Below are 14,630 nucleotides of genomic sequence, written 5' to 3'. Positions count from 1 at the left end.
GCTGCAGTCTGATTCCCGCAGCAATTTTGTGTCAGTCTATCGAAAACTCTTCATTTTGCTCTTGAGGCGTGTATCATGGGCTCTGCGCAGGGGCCTCTCATTGTCGCTCTGTGCCGCACCCTTGCTGCCAGAACAGCTTCCAGCTTTTGCTGCATTGAATTCCGCCTGGCTCATCTCCCCGCCACGGACACTCAAGCAAGGCGGCTATCTCAGGTTCCTACTTACAACTCGAATTCTTCCTCGTCCTCCATTTCCTCGACAAAGCCACTTTCCTGCTCCTGGCCCGATTCGTCGTCCTGATATCGCCGACCTGCCTCGGCATTCAACATGGCCCTGACAGCCTCTTCCCACTCGATCCACGGGGGCAATTCCTCAAACAGTCGCGCCACCCAGTCTCTGCCATCCATCATCTTCATCTGCAGGAACAGTCTGCGTCGGTTATGGTTGGCCAGTCTCACATATATCTCTTCCAATTCAAGCATGGTCGCAGTGGCGGATGGTGGTGGCATCTCTTGGTCCGCCGAGGGCGGGTCGGCGGAGGCAGGTTTTTGTTGTTGCTCGACTTCTTCTTGGTGTAGGCGCCAGAAACTTGTCCACAGCGGATCGGCGGCCACGTACTCGGCTTCGAGGAGGTCGAGCCAATTGATCTGCTTGAGGACGTTGGTTATGGTCTCGTTGAGTGAGACGGCCCAGGTGATCCACGCGCGTTGGTTGTCAATGATGCTTTGAGTAATGACCGAGGAAGGGAAGGTGGTGGCTTGGGCGAGCAGATTGCCTCGATGCAGCAGTTCTGGGAGGACGCAGTTCTTGAGACAGCTGAGGTGCAGGACTTGTGCCATGACGGCCTTTCTGTGCAAGCGAGAGTTCTCCCTCGCGGTAGTCGACTGGATTTTCCATGCTTCCTCGTTGGGAAACAAAGCGAGGATGGATTCTTTTGGGATCTTGTCCGCAGCAGGGTTCATGAATTCGTTCGTGAATTCGCTCGTGGGTCTTGGGAGATTCTGCTCTGGAAAAGGCTCAGGAGCTGGGCCGGGAGGCATGGTCGTGAAATCTTTCGACGTCTCCTCTAGGATAGGTTGCTGCGGCGATGGATGCTCCTCTTGAGCCTGATGTTCTTTGTCCCCATGTCGCGAGCTGTCTTGCGTGGAAGGCTCGGGGCTTGAAAAGACTAGGGGGTTGTCATTCTTTTCACCCTGCACGATCCCAGCTGCGACTGCGAGTTGTTTATCAGCATCTTGTCTCGATCACTTTGCCACTTTCTTAAACCTACTGGGTTTGTCCAACTTTTCCTGATTAGAAGCCATTTCTTTGACTGTCGACCGATGTCCACAAGGGCTTAACCGAGGGCCCATATCGCCACGACGTGAAGGGGAATCTGGGCTCAGGGCAGGCGCCGTCCAACAAGTTCACAGCACAAGGCAAGGGCAGCGGGCTTGTTCAAAGACAGCAATGAAAATGTTTATATCTAGTCTTCCAAGACAACGAATATTTCCAACTGAGGAACATGTGAGTGGGAAAAAGACACGAAACAATTTTTGTTCTCTGTGTTGGCGTGAATAAACAAACAAAGACATTTCACTGAGTTTGCTATCGCTGTCGGACCCGGGAGCATGCAGGGCGATGGCGATATCGACATTGCGGGGGCCCTCCTAGAAGACAAACGGTTCTCCTCTGATCTCCTTCGCTTGTGTCTTTGTTCTTCCTACCTGGAGCCTTGTGTCTCATCATTTTTGGATGCCACAACCCTGGCTGGAGCTGGTACGTCTTGGATTGATGGTCGATACTCTTCAACTTTCTCACGAAATGGTCTACAGATGTTGGATCGCAGAAGAGCGGCACCCATCCGCAGGCTGATTGTCACGGCCGTCATCCTGAGAGTATACATGTACGAGGTACTCCATATGATGTACCGAGTACAGCGATGGAAGTTTCAGATCCCAATCTATTAATATTGAGGCTCCGGGCATCGGCCGTTTGGAGATCCGCTCAGTGGCAGTCTTTGGGCTAGGCAAGCCTCCACATGGGCGACTAGGGCTGCCCAGGGCTGTATCTCGGTGGCTGGGCCCTTGCCTAGAGGTGCTAAACGCGCCTATCGGCTCGCTGGGAGGCTGGTTAAGCACTGGTAGCTCCGGATGACGGATGACGTCGCATCTGACCACCGATCACTGCCAGGCAACTCACCACCAGGGCTTCCACCACCACCATCTGCTTCCTAAACACCCTTGACTCCTTACCCGAGTGGCCCTCGTTGCGAAGAAGCAAGGCACCCAAGGCGACTCCGCCTCATCCATGACATATACACCCTACCTGCCTGGAGCTATCTCAAATATGGCGTGTGTCATTCATCTTGACCTTTTGTCCTGACGCTGTGTCTTTGCTTGTAAATCTGCTTCGACCTCTCTCGTTTCGTCTATCGTTCAGCCTGCGAGTGTATACCGAGTACAGCAAGTCAAAAGACCATATCACAAACGCCGAGCATATTGAACATTACTCTGCATTGCCACATTATGTTGTTATAGGAAGGCATCGCATAGGAAAGAGAAGAGAAAAAGGAAGAAATACAAACCACGTCGCAAAATAAACCACCCATCATGGTTGTTCTGCCCTCCCTCGCAGCCATCGTCATCTCCCTATCCCTCCTCCCTCTCCAAGTCCTGTGTCAGGATCCCTCTACAGTCACAGTGATTGGCACAACCATTACGCAGACCTTCACTGCAGCTGCCTCCACGACACCTCTCTCCCCACAATACACGGACTCGCTTACCTTCAAAGAGTCGATCCTCAACTCTACAAACTTCTACCGTTACGAGCATTCAGCGGGTTACATATACTGGAACGAGACTCTCGCGTCGTATGCTCAGCAGTACTCCCAAAACTGCGTATGGGCGCACTCGCACGGGCCGTACGGCGAGAATCTGGCCAGAGGATACCCCGACGTCATCTCAGCAGTCGACGCCTGGGGCAATGAGCGGGCACTGTACAACTTCTCAGCTACCGATCCGACGGGCTTTAGTGAGGCGACGGGTCACTTCACCCAGCTGGTATGGCAGAGCACGCAGGCCACGGGATGTGGATGGACAAACTGCAACGGCAAGAACGGCCTGGAAGGCGTGTACTTGGTGTGCGAGTACTGGCCGCCCGGAAATGTGGTGGGTGAAAACAACTTCTTCTTCAAAACAAACGTCGACTCGGAACGAGCCGGTGGGGACACCGGATTCGACGAGCTGAGCGCGACGGTGGGTGCGACGGGGGGGACGCCGACGTCGACGGGTACTTCAGCAGCTTCGAATAATCCAGCCGCGACGGCAACGGCGAGCAGTACGGGTGGTGAGTCCATTGGGGCCCCGATGGTGGAGATGGATAGACGAAGCCTGCTCGTTACTGTGTGTGTGACGCTGGCGGCTGTGTTGTTCGGACTGGGAATGTCCTGATAATGGATCTCCGCTCCCTTCCTGTTTTCGGTCGACATTTTGCCCAAACGACAGAATGGAGACATACAGCGCTGGGCCGTCACAGAACTGGTCTTTGTCCGAAGCATCTGGAAGTATACACGCATAGAGCGTTGCATGTCGTGTTATGATTGAACGATCAAGGTAAAACGGGCTGTGGATCCATGTATATGAGAAGTACATTTTGAACCACCATTGAATACATATTAATCCGCCATATCCTGAAGTTGAAACGGTTGTTGTTTTCCTACTACGCCCTTTCCTGACCATCCTCTTTTTCGATTCTTCCTATTTCCACCATCCCTGCCCCCTAGCCAACATCCTCAACCTCTTATTCCCCAGTGTTCGTCCCTCTCCTTCCTTGTCTACACCGTCCCCAATCGGAAACGGACTTGACTGCTCGCTCACCGCCATCTCGACCAGCACGCGGCCCAATTCCTCGGTCGGGCTGTGGACTGCATTCCCAAAAACGCCCCATCGAATCGGCCCCACGAGCGTTTTGAGGTAAAACCGCTGGAAAGCGCTGCGCTTCTCCCGCAGGATATGGTCCCACAGCCAGGGCTGGTTGCTGCCGTCCACGGCGGCAGGGCGAACGGAATAGACCGAGAGCAGGTTGGAGTAGAGCGGTGTCTTGGAGAGTTGGAGGAGAGAATGTTCTGTTTCGCCCTTGACGCGGCCGAAAAGGGGCGTCCAAGGGCGTGGGTGCAGAGTGGCGCCTTCGCCTGAGATGTAGATGAATTTGAACTTGTTCCCATCGCTACCAGAGGGCGACGCGGACTCCTCCCGGAGCGAGGAGAATGCCTTGGCCGCCTCGAGCGCATAGTCCTTGGTGATTTTCACATACTGCTCCTTGGAGACGTCGCTCTGACTTATCCCAAGGGCCCATATGCAAGCGTCGGCGCCCTTGAGCTTCTCCAACAGCTCCGGCGGGTACGAGGTGAAGTCCTTGTGCTCGATCACCTCGATCTTGGTGTGCTTGTTGACGGCGGGCGTTCCAGGCGGAGGAGTCTCCGATAGCCAGGGGATTGAGGTGGAGCGGCTGATGATGGACAGCTTGTGGATGGTCGGCGTACTGGTTGCTGGGAGGGAGAGGATGTGCGAGAGGACCGAAGATCCAACTAGTCCTGTGGCCCCGGTCAGGATCAGATGGACCATTGTTGCTGTCCACCTGCAGGAACGATGGAGGTCAATCAATCAATACGAGAAGGCTGCGAGACCTTATAGACACTCAATCGAGACGCAGTGTTAGTCCAGGACAATGATACTCTCTTTCGCTGCAGTAGAGCATTGAAGGGGTCAGACGACAGCGAACTTGGCTGCTAATAAATATGAGTATCAGACCCAATTGTCCTTGCACCCACCTTGTCCACCATCCGTGCGTCCTTGGTACACAGCGCATTGCGGCTAGCTGTAGATCTCTTAGCAGCTCCAGGGGCAGTGATCGGAGATACAGGCATCAGCCAAAGCTTCAAATGTGGTCATCTTGCCAAAGACGACAGCAAAAGGAGGGAGAGTGAAGGTGCAGGGCATCCATTATTCGGAGATAATGAGGTACCAGAATCAGAATCCAGATGCAGGTTGCTGACACGGTCGTCGCAACTGGGTCATCAAGGTCGATGGGGCAATAATAGGGCCAGCCACCTCCTTAAATTGTACCGAGTCCAGCAACTGGGGATATGAGTTGAGACAATAATTTCATCACACGACAGATTGCTCTTCTTGCAGGTGCTGATGGTTACCTAGGTAGCGGGTGCGTGAATGTCAGGATGAGGTCAAGGCTGAGGATGGAGCTGAGCCAACGGCAATTTTCAATTCTTCTTGTCTTGGGTCTTTTTCACATCCATAACACCTACCACCCCGTCACCAGCTGACACTTTCAGTTCCATCACGACCGACCCCAACAGGACGGGACCATCGCTCACCCCCCTCTCCAAAATCGCGCAGAAACACCTGGTACGCACCAAATTCCCTGGGAGCTAAATCACAAGAATGATACATGAACCCGCACCCTGTCGAGTTCTGCCTTTGGCACGCAACCACTTCTGATCTCCCCATTCAAGGATTCTCATGGTACCATCCAACACGATCCATACCTCGGGATCTTCAACGACACACGGGATAGAGGCCTGGGCCACTGCGAAATCAAACGCAGTCGCACGAGAAAGCATAGCCTTGTCTACGACTTACCGAGAGAGATCAAAAACGAGGCGATTGCTATGATCGAGGCTATAGGGATCCAGTGACCCAATATTGCTGGGAGAAATCAGTGTCAACGTTTGCCGTCTGAGGCTTCTCGGTTTCAACGCATTGAGAGCGATTGGTGACAGATAGGGTGTGGTTGCACAGAGACTGCCTTGAGGGCCCGGAAACCTCGGCATGCATCGACCCTTTCCTAGACTGCTCATCAATGCGCCCGGTTTGTATAGTTTGAGATCTCAGAAACAAATATCGGCGAAGATCTCAATGTCTAAGACCCAATGATCCTGGGCTAGCGCTATGGACATACTGTCCACGTGGGCGAACATCATGCTATCTGGTGGACTAGCATCCATGCTGGCGATTGAGCTGCTTCACCAGGCAGAGCCTGCTCTGCTCCCAAATATGGACCTCTACAAGAGAGGTCGCCATTCATACACTCTCTGAGTCCTCGCACTTGCTGATCCACCTTTTGCTCCAAAAAGCGATCGACCTATCTACCAAGGAGATGGGACTCGACAAAACTTATGATTGTCAAGGCAAAGGAAAAACGATATGTCAAAGTTGGGAGAAATTGCCCCGAAAAGCCCTATGTTGAGCTCCAGGTGCCCGAAGCCATGCGTTTCGTCACACGAGTGACTTTCAAAATATGCTCTCATGATCAAGGTGACCCACCTCCCATCAAATATGTCTGCAGACGTATCTCACTCGGTCAGGCTTCAGTGATGAGTCCCATATCTATGGCGGTACTTTTGAACGCTCGTTCACCTGGTTTGTAGCCACAGTCATCACTCCAGGAGGCCATTATCGCGCTCCAAGGATGGTATTTCAGTACAACGTCCATGCTAGTGACGAATACCGCCACCATGAGGTCACTTGGGAAGCTGACAGCAACAATAACATGACCTCGGCATGGGTCCGCCTTGTTCGGCCAGGTGATACCCTTAGAGTGACCCCCAAAGCACAATTCGCGGGCTGGATCAACCACGTGCGGGAGGCTGAGATCGAGGTACACGGAATCCAAAAATCTCCAGACACCGTTCCTTCATATCTTCCGAGGCTCGTAGAAACGGGCGACGCTGCCGGTGCCTCCAGTTCCTGCTATCGACCTCTAAATCAGTCCGTGGGCGAAATTCGGCTGGTCCTATTGCAACCTGGTCTCTCTGAAGAACCCCTAAGCTGTACGCTGATCCACACCTCCTTGTATAAGTGCTCGGTCTCTTATGAGGCTCTTTCATACTGCTGGGGAGATCCAAGAAACCGGGAAAATATCGTGGTGAGAGTGCACAATGGCGGCCAGCCGTCAGAATTGACAATGTCTATCACATCGAACCTCTACTCTGCGTTGAGGACGCTCAGAACCCAGACCGGTCCGCCTCGTACTATATGGATCGATGCGATCAGCATCAATCAGGCTGACTTGGACGAACGATCGAGCCAGGTGAGGCTGATGACCATGACTTTTATGAACGCCTCGAGGGTGATTGTTTGGTTAGGAGAGGGAAACAGTGTGACGAAAAGCGCCATTCAGACAATCCGAGCCATCAATGACAGACACTTCAAAACAAAGGCTTGGGAGCTTGCAGACCTCCATCATCCTCTAATGGAAGCCGAGCTGGGGGTGGACGAATTTGTTGATGACTTGGCACTCTTTGAATCGCCCTGGTTTCGCAGGACCTGGGTTGTCCAGGAGGTTTTCAATGCAAGAGGGATAGTCGTCCATTGTGGTGAAGATACTCTTGATTGGCCAGCGCTGCTGCGAGTCAACAAGTGTATACGGCTGACGGATCTGAAAATGAACTCGTCCTACAAGGCTCAACTGCCCCCGATCTACCAAGATATTTTTGATTCTCTAAGCTCCCGAGTCTGGCGGGATTCCTTCACGGGCTCTTCCACGGAACTTGGAATTCTCGAAATCCTCATCAAAGGTCTGGACCTGGATGCCGAGGACCCTCGGGACAAGATCTTTGCTATGTTGCAATTTGATCAAGAGACGGCCGATTTGGGCTCGTTGCCAGCCGAGATTGTCCCTGACTACCGGAAGGCAGCGCCGGAGGTATTTGGAAATTTCACGCGTTGGTGGATCATGCACCATCGCTCTCTACGGATCCTATCTGCCATACAAGCATTGGATGGTCGGTCGTGGCTCAGCACGACGTTTCCGGGGAAACGATGGGTTGCGCCTGGCTTCCCGTCGTGGTCATGGTCGTATCGGGGTCACAGCAACTGGGCTCTTGGACTGCTTGGACTGGACCACAAGCGAAATTATCGGGCTTGTGGGGATACCCAGCTAGATATGAACCTCCTGACCACGTCGCGATACTCCCCCCTACTTCCGCTGTTGGGGATCCGAATCGACTTGATTTCGTCCATTGGACCGTATCCGTATTTCAAGCCGTGGGAACATAGCGAAGCCATTCACAGGACGTACGTCGGGATATTCGATCCTCTGAACCTGACAGGGAAATGGGTTTACCAGCTTGGATCCAAGAACCACGAGACGTATACGACCAACGACAGTCCCGATTTGTGGGAGAGCCATTTTGCAGTTCACGACGAGTACGCCGCAGAAACTGGTGCTGTTGGGTGTCATAACCACTGTTTGTTCCGAACACAGGAGAAAGGATTGACAGGACTCTGTCCCGCGGGAGCGCGGGTCGGGGACCTCGTGGTCATCCTCTACGGAGGGTCTGTTCCGTACGTGGTCAGGGAGCAGAAGCACGACACAGGGACAGAAGGAGAAGAGACGCGAGAAAGGGAAACGAGATACGAATTTGTTGGAGAATGCTTCCTGGAGGAATACATGGGCGGCCGTGGTATCGACGAGCAGAAGAGACAAGGGCTGCCAAACGAGGTTTTCACCTTGGTCTGAGTGTGTGGGCAAACAGCGAATGGGAAGCAGATCAACTCCTGCTCTTCTGGTTGTATGAGCATATACTGTATATAAGTACGAGATACGAAGAACATGTCGCCGCGACCTTGGGCGCCCCTTACCCCTCAGCCTCGAGCCCATGGACATGCCCAGACAAGGACTGACACGGAGAAGGGCAAATAGTAATGCTAGCATTAGTATTACAGGCACCACTGGATACCCGCGGCATTCTTCTCGATTGCTGGATGCGGGGAAGGACTAACTAAGCCTTTTTCTTAAGGCCTCATCACGACCTCTAAAGGGGCCTCGGTTTGGGGATCGAGAAGTGGTTATCATTTACCGCCCGTCCCCAGCCCCCCACAAGCCGGGATTTTCGCCGTCGCCCCATATCTCCCGAGCCATCTACAGAGCCGGCGGGATTGATATTAAAGAAAGTGGACTGTCTCATCTTCTTCCTCTATTGTCAGACTTCTATCATTTCTCGGGTCCAGGAGAAAGAGGCATCGAAACCACCAGGGCAGGTATCGCGTCTTTGCTTGCTCTGTCTCTTTCTCTCTCTCTGTGTGTGTGTTTGTGTGTGTCTGTGTGTGGAAGAAACATCACAGCTACAACTCCAAAAAAAAAATGTCGAAATTGCTCAACGGCAACGAAGTTGCCCAGCACGCTTCACGCGACTCGTGCTGGGTCATCGTGTCGGGCAAAGTCTACGATGTCACCGACTATCTCGAAAAACACCCCGGCGGCGCCCAGATCCTGTTGCAGTACGGCGGCAAGGACGCCACGGCCATGTACGAACCCATCCACCCGCCGGGCACGATTGAACGCTCGCTACCGCAGGACAAACACCTGGGACCGGTCGATCCGGCCACGGTATCGAGTTTGGCGACGCCGCAAGTGACGCGCGATCTCGACAAGATGGCCCGGATCCCGCTCGCGCACTGCATGAACCTGGACGACGTCGAGAAGGCCGCCACGCGCATCATCCCCCACAGCGCCTACGTCTACTTCAGCTCGGCAGCCGACAGCCTGGGGTCCCTGACCAACAACCGACAGGACTGGAAGAAGGTGACGCTGCGCCCGCGGGTGATGCGCAATGTGCGACGGGTCGACATGACCCGGACGATGCTGGGGACCAAATCCCGCCTACCTTTCTTCATCGCCCCGGCCGCGCGGGCGAGGCTGGTGCACGAGGACGGCGAGCTGTGTCTGGCGCGAGGGGCGGCCAGGCGAGGCATCCCTTACTGCCCGAGCACGTACTCGACGGTGCCGCACGACGAGCTGATGCAGTGCCTCGTGGCGGAGAAGAAGAAGGTGCGATTCCGCAACTTTGGCGCCGAGGACGGCGGCACGCTGTGGTTCCAGCTGTACGTGGCGCACGAGAAAGCACGCACGCTCGAGCTGGTCGCCATGGCGCGCGACCTGGGGTACAAGGCGCTGGTCATCACCGTGGACACGCCCGTGGTGGGCAAGCGCGAGGAGGACGAACGCTACCGGGCCGAGCTGGCCACGGCGAGCGGCGACAATTCCGTCCTGACGGAATGGTACAAGCCGGCTAATGAGGACGACGAAAACAGTCCCCCCCTCCGGGGCCACCACTCGTCCACCCTGAACTGGGACGACTTGCCCTGGATCCGCGAGGCGTGGCGCCAGGGTCGGGAAGACGCGGGCCCCATCGCCATCAAGGGCATCCAGACCGCCGAAGACGCCGCGCTCGCCGTCTACGAGCACGGCGTCGACGCCATCTATCTCAGCAACCACGGCGGCCGACAGTGCGACGACGCCCCCTCGTCCATCCGCACTTTACTCGAGATCCGCAAGTTCTACCCGGAGCTGCTCAAGAGGACAGAGATCTACTTGGACGGCGGGGTGAGGAGGGGCGCCGATGTCATCAAAGCCTTGTGTCTTGGGGCCAGGGGCGTGTCTTTGGGCAGGCCGTTCATGTATTCTGTCGCCATGGGGGACGAGGGCGTCGCCAAGGTCATTCAACGTAAGTGTGCTACCCCCTCAGCTGCCTATTTCCAGTCTATTCTCGGAGGAAAGGGCCCCCCTTGATCCATTTCTTACCCAACACCGCTCCCCTCCCCTTGCCATTTATGTGAAAAGACGAAACAGTTTCACATGCTAAACCCCCATCCTCTTTGTTCCCAGTTCTATCTGAAGAAATCGAAACCACAATGCGGTGCATGGGCGTGACGTCCCTCGACCAACTGAACCCGTCGTTCGTCAACACAAAGGTCCTTGAGATGGAGATCCCAGATCGTTTGGTCGGTGGTGATGATGACTCGGGGGCGGAATATGGTGAGGCGTGGGTGAGGGGGTTGAAGGCTAGACTTTAGCATACCATGGAGATAGATTGGTGTCGAAACAAGAACATGGACTCGTCGGAACGGTCCAGACGCAGAAAAGAGAGAGAGAGAGAGAGCAGCAATCACCTGCAAGACTGCTCCTCACTACCTACCTAGATATTCAAGCTATACTAAAGACTGACACTGCAGACATAGCGCGCGAGGACCTCAAGGAAAGTGCCAAAGTGGGAACGGTGTACGAGTTAATCATCTTGTGACCCTTTCTGCTTCTGGCATGCGATATCTACATTGCGTCGTACAGGGTAACATTTGGAATACCTTGTAGAAAGCTCGGAATGTTCCGCGAAGCGCACTAATTCGGACCCAGGAGTAAACAAAAGATACTGTACTCGGTAGATTGGACTTATGACTGGCCACACTCACGACGTTGACTGTACCTCGTTCTTCGTCAGCGCACCCGGTGTGGCCGTGTTCCTACATACGAGGACCTTTTCTCGGGGGATGAGGCCGGCTTCCTTCTCCTTGAGCAGTGACAAAAAGAAACCGCAAATGGGGGCAGGAGCGGCGCTTCACAACAGAGACCGCTTGACAAAATCTCTACTCGGTACTCGGTACTTGAATGGCTATGGCCGTGGCACTTGTAAGGCACGGGACGAATCAGCAGGGCATATGCTCAGTATGAATTTCTCGCATTATAGGTGCGCGGTCATCGAAGGTGTGCCTTCTCAACCGTGTTGAACATTAGGGCCGACAGCAACGGCAGTCCAATCCAAAGATACCAATGTGTCCCAAAATATTCTTCCTCTGACAAGAAATCATCATGGTCAGGCCGTCATTGATTAAAAAGCAATACCATCGAATCAAAGCGTCTCTTGCTGTCAAAGATGCTTATGCATATTCGTCTGTACAATCTTGTGTACACTGTCGTCATTAATATTTATTTGCCGGTATAGTCGAGCATTCCCGCGAGTCGCACTTCTTCCACAAACTTGTCTTCATCACCCATCAACTGGAGGTTCCAATGCCCGGATTGAGGGAGACGGTTGAAGGGACCCCATCCCAACATCTCTTGGATGTTGCGCCTTTTCAAATCAGTGTCACCCTGCACATCGTAGAGTTGCTGTTGGAGGCTGCCCAAGATAGCCACCGCCGCATTGACCAGTGTCCGGTCGCCCTCAAAGATCCAAATGTCCCAGATCCGACAAAGACGGTCGACATCCAGCCCATTTGAAAAGATTGTCCGGAGCATTGGTTCGAAAACTTCCTCTCCGCGGAAACCAAGACCCCCTTGTTCGACGGACCCAAACAGATATTCATATAGACGCGGGAACTTGATTCCCAAAGTCGACACAGCGTGATTATAGGTGCGATTTGTAATAGTTGTATCATCGGTCTGGAATGCCAGCGGCACAGCACGGTTCAGACAATTGGCCAGTAGGATAAAGGCGTCGGTCGGGGTTGATAGTTGTAATAGCAGTAATGCAGCAATAAGTTGAATCCCGTAGATGTACCCCACGTCACTCCGATAACATGCGTACGCTTCACAAACGTCAATGAGATCCTGCCAGAGTGGTCCGTGCCTTTGGAACAGGTTGAGCTCAGGGAAAGCTGTCTCTGCGTCTCGTTCGATATCGACAAACCATCTTTCCATGCTCTTCTCGTCTCGGTCAAGCCGGCCGCCACTTCGATTTTTGATTTCCTTTGCTCGCTGCAAAGCTTTTTCGTAGCTCTGGACAGTAAGACCAAGAGAATTTCCCACTGCTCTTTGCCAAACCTTCCCGCGAAGATTTGGACTGACTCCACGCCAGCAAAGGTCATTGACTCGTTTGTCGATGGTTGTGATATCCGTAGTCTCGTCAATATAATAATGCCAGATCCGATTTAAAGACTCTCTGGTGTCATCTTTTTCGCACTGCTGAACCTGCAGCTTTGTGCGACGTTTCTTTTCGGCTTCAATTGATGCGGCCATCATCCGCTGGTACTCTCTCAGATGCCGTCTCTCCTCCTTCGGATCTTTTGGTGGTAACCACGATGGTCTCGTCCGTGACAGGATGGCCTCTTTTTCCCTGGAAATCGGCATGAAATCCAACGCACTCTTTTGGATTGGAGGAAGCTGAATGGATGAGGATCTCGAACCTCGGTCCATCGAGGTTTCAGGGCTGCCCCGAGATGATCCCCCTCGAACTCTTTCGAGTCGTTCTTGTTCCTTCGCCTCGGCATGATACTCCAACGCCTCAGAAATGATTCTTGCTTCCTCGCTCAAGTCGGCCATGGCAATGTTCCACGATTTTGTCCTGCCATTGAGAGTATGGCCAGATTTGCGTGGGGATGATGGATTTGACGTTGCGGGTGTGAGTGAGAATGACCTCGGAGGGGCTCTGTTCTTTGGTAGGCTTTGAGAGTGCAGTCCTGGCCGCGGTGGTACTTCTGGAGCTGTTCGGGCGTGTTCAAGAGGTATGGGTCGTGGACTCGGAGCTGGTTGATCCCTTTCCGGGCTTCCGCGGAAGCTGGAACGGTGTGATCTTTGTCCTGCAGCATGAGGAGAGAGAGGGACGTTCCATAAACTTGCATCCTCAGGGAGCTCATCATCGGAATCATGATATTCTGCCTCCAATTCTTTGACACTTTTTCTGTGAGGCTGCCATGAGGCCCGCCTGCCTTGCACTCCCAGAGTGTTTGCCGGTGATTGGGGAATAGGTTGAAGACCGCCAGCACTGAGTGACGGAGTCGAGAAGGAGGCAGGATTCCTTTGTTCTGGGGGCGAGGACGATCTAGTTCTCATACTGGAGTAAAATGTCTCCGGGGTCGTAAACCCACGCTTGAAAGCTGCCAGTCTCGAGCCAGCTATTCGTGGCGGTGCTGAATCGTGCCTAGGTCCTGGCACCGAGACTTGAGTCTGTATTTGTGGTAGCGTGGGCTTTCTCTCCCCCGAGCCAGAGTCTTTCGTCTTGATCAGTTCGTGTTGCGAACCTACAGACTGCGTTGAAACGTCGCGCGAATGACAGAATCTGGGCGTTGCATGTTTGTCGTCTTCCAGGCCGATTTCCTCGAAATTGATTATGTCTGCTTCCAAGCCATCGGGACTCGAGAAGGTCGAGGAATAAGAGGACGATTTGGAAGATCGAGAGGCCGACAGGTCGGGTGGTGAACCCGGAACACTGGTAACTGTCGTGGACATCGTGCTGATGATATTATGTGCGTTCGATAAGGGAGTAAGCGAGCGAATTTCAAGGTCTGAGCCTTGCACCGACTTCAATGAGAAATCATTGATGTGGTCGCAATTGTGGGTGTTGCGTGAATAGGTCTTGAGAAGTTGTGCAGTTAGCGGGGCGAAGCTAATTTCCGAGGAACGAAAGGTGTTGATGACGAGTTGATCTCGTTCAAACAATATTATATCTGCATGTCGACGATGTGCTGACTTTGAAGAAACGAGTGTCGATGTATGCCAGAGGCTGTCTTCACAATCGAGCTCGACAATTCCAAGGTCCGCCAACTTGGACGTCGAAGCTTGATCGCAAACAACTGGGATAGTTCCCAATGGCGCCTTTGGCCCAGCCCCTGGTAGGGGTGTTGGGGCGATTGGTGGGATTGCGGAAGGTGCTGACATTGTGGAGGATGGACACCCAGGGCATGACGGTGGCAGGGCTCCAGCCAGGAGACTATGCCAAACATGGGGAAGAACTGGCCGAGTTAGGGGCTCCTCCATCTGCTTTGTTTGGCCTTTGACTGGCTGTCAGGAGCAGCTAGGAGTCCGGTCAGGGGTGGCCTTGCCGGAGAACTGTAGCACCGACGCTGCGACCGCCACAA

The 14,630-nt window shown here is 53.7% G+C and overlaps 6 protein-coding genes across 6 annotated transcripts; 3 read left to right on the top strand and 3 right to left on the bottom strand.

Moving 5' to 3' along the window:
* Window positions 1-221: 221 nt before the first annotated feature.
* Z520_10972 (uncharacterized protein) lies at window positions 222-1,304 on the bottom strand (the record flags this gene model as incomplete). The annotated part of the gene is made up of 2 exons (XM_016781463.1): window positions 222-1,213; window positions 1,271-1,304. 2 exons carry the CDS (start codon window positions 1,302-1,304, stop codon window positions 222-224), a joined length of 1,026 nt encoding a protein of 341 aa, XP_016627452.1.
* A 1,287-nt stretch (window positions 1,305-2,591) lies between these two features.
* Z520_10971 (uncharacterized protein) lies at window positions 2,592-3,431 on the top strand (the record flags this gene model as incomplete). The annotated part of the gene is made up of 1 exon (XM_016781462.1): window positions 2,592-3,431. The coding sequence occupies one exon, from the start codon at window positions 2,592-2,594 to the stop codon at window positions 3,429-3,431; it is 840 nt and encodes a 279-aa protein (XP_016627451.1).
* Window positions 3,432-3,737: 306 nt separating this feature from the next.
* On the bottom strand, window positions 3,738-4,604 carry Z520_10970 (uncharacterized protein; the record flags this gene model as incomplete). The annotated part of the gene is made up of 1 exon (XM_016781461.1): window positions 3,738-4,604. One exon carries the CDS (start codon window positions 4,602-4,604, stop codon window positions 3,738-3,740), a length of 867 nt encoding a protein of 288 aa, XP_016627450.1.
* Window positions 4,605-6,465: 1,861 nt separating this feature from the next.
* On the top strand, window positions 6,466-8,517 carry Z520_10969 (uncharacterized protein; the record flags this gene model as incomplete). The annotated part of the gene is made up of 1 exon (XM_016781460.1): window positions 6,466-8,517. One exon carries the CDS (start codon window positions 6,466-6,468, stop codon window positions 8,515-8,517), a length of 2,052 nt encoding a protein of 683 aa, XP_016627449.1.
* Window positions 8,518-9,141: 624 nt separating this feature from the next.
* On the top strand, window positions 9,142-10,853 carry Z520_10968 (uncharacterized protein; the record flags this gene model as incomplete). The annotated part of the gene is made up of 2 exons (XM_016781459.1): window positions 9,142-10,504; window positions 10,666-10,853. The coding sequence occupies 2 exons, from the start codon at window positions 9,142-9,144 to the stop codon at window positions 10,851-10,853; spliced, it is 1,551 nt and encodes a 516-aa protein (XP_016627448.1).
* A 907-nt stretch (window positions 10,854-11,760) lies between these two features.
* Z520_10967 (uncharacterized protein) lies at window positions 11,761-14,430 on the bottom strand (the record flags this gene model as incomplete). The annotated part of the gene is made up of 1 exon (XM_016781458.1): window positions 11,761-14,430. The coding sequence occupies one exon, from the start codon at window positions 14,428-14,430 to the stop codon at window positions 11,761-11,763; it is 2,670 nt and encodes an 889-aa protein (XP_016627447.1).
* Between the last annotated feature and the right edge of the window lie 200 nt (window positions 14,431-14,630).

Source organism: Fonsecaea multimorphosa, assembly GCF_000836435.1.
Source record: "Fonsecaea multimorphosa CBS 102226 unplaced genomic scaffold supercont1.34, whole genome shotgun sequence".
Classification (NCBI taxonomy): domain Eukaryota; kingdom Fungi; phylum Ascomycota; class Eurotiomycetes; order Chaetothyriales; family Herpotrichiellaceae; genus Fonsecaea; species Fonsecaea multimorphosa.
Note: the sequence above shows the minus strand (reverse complement) of the source record. Positions and strands in the feature narration are given on the sequence as shown.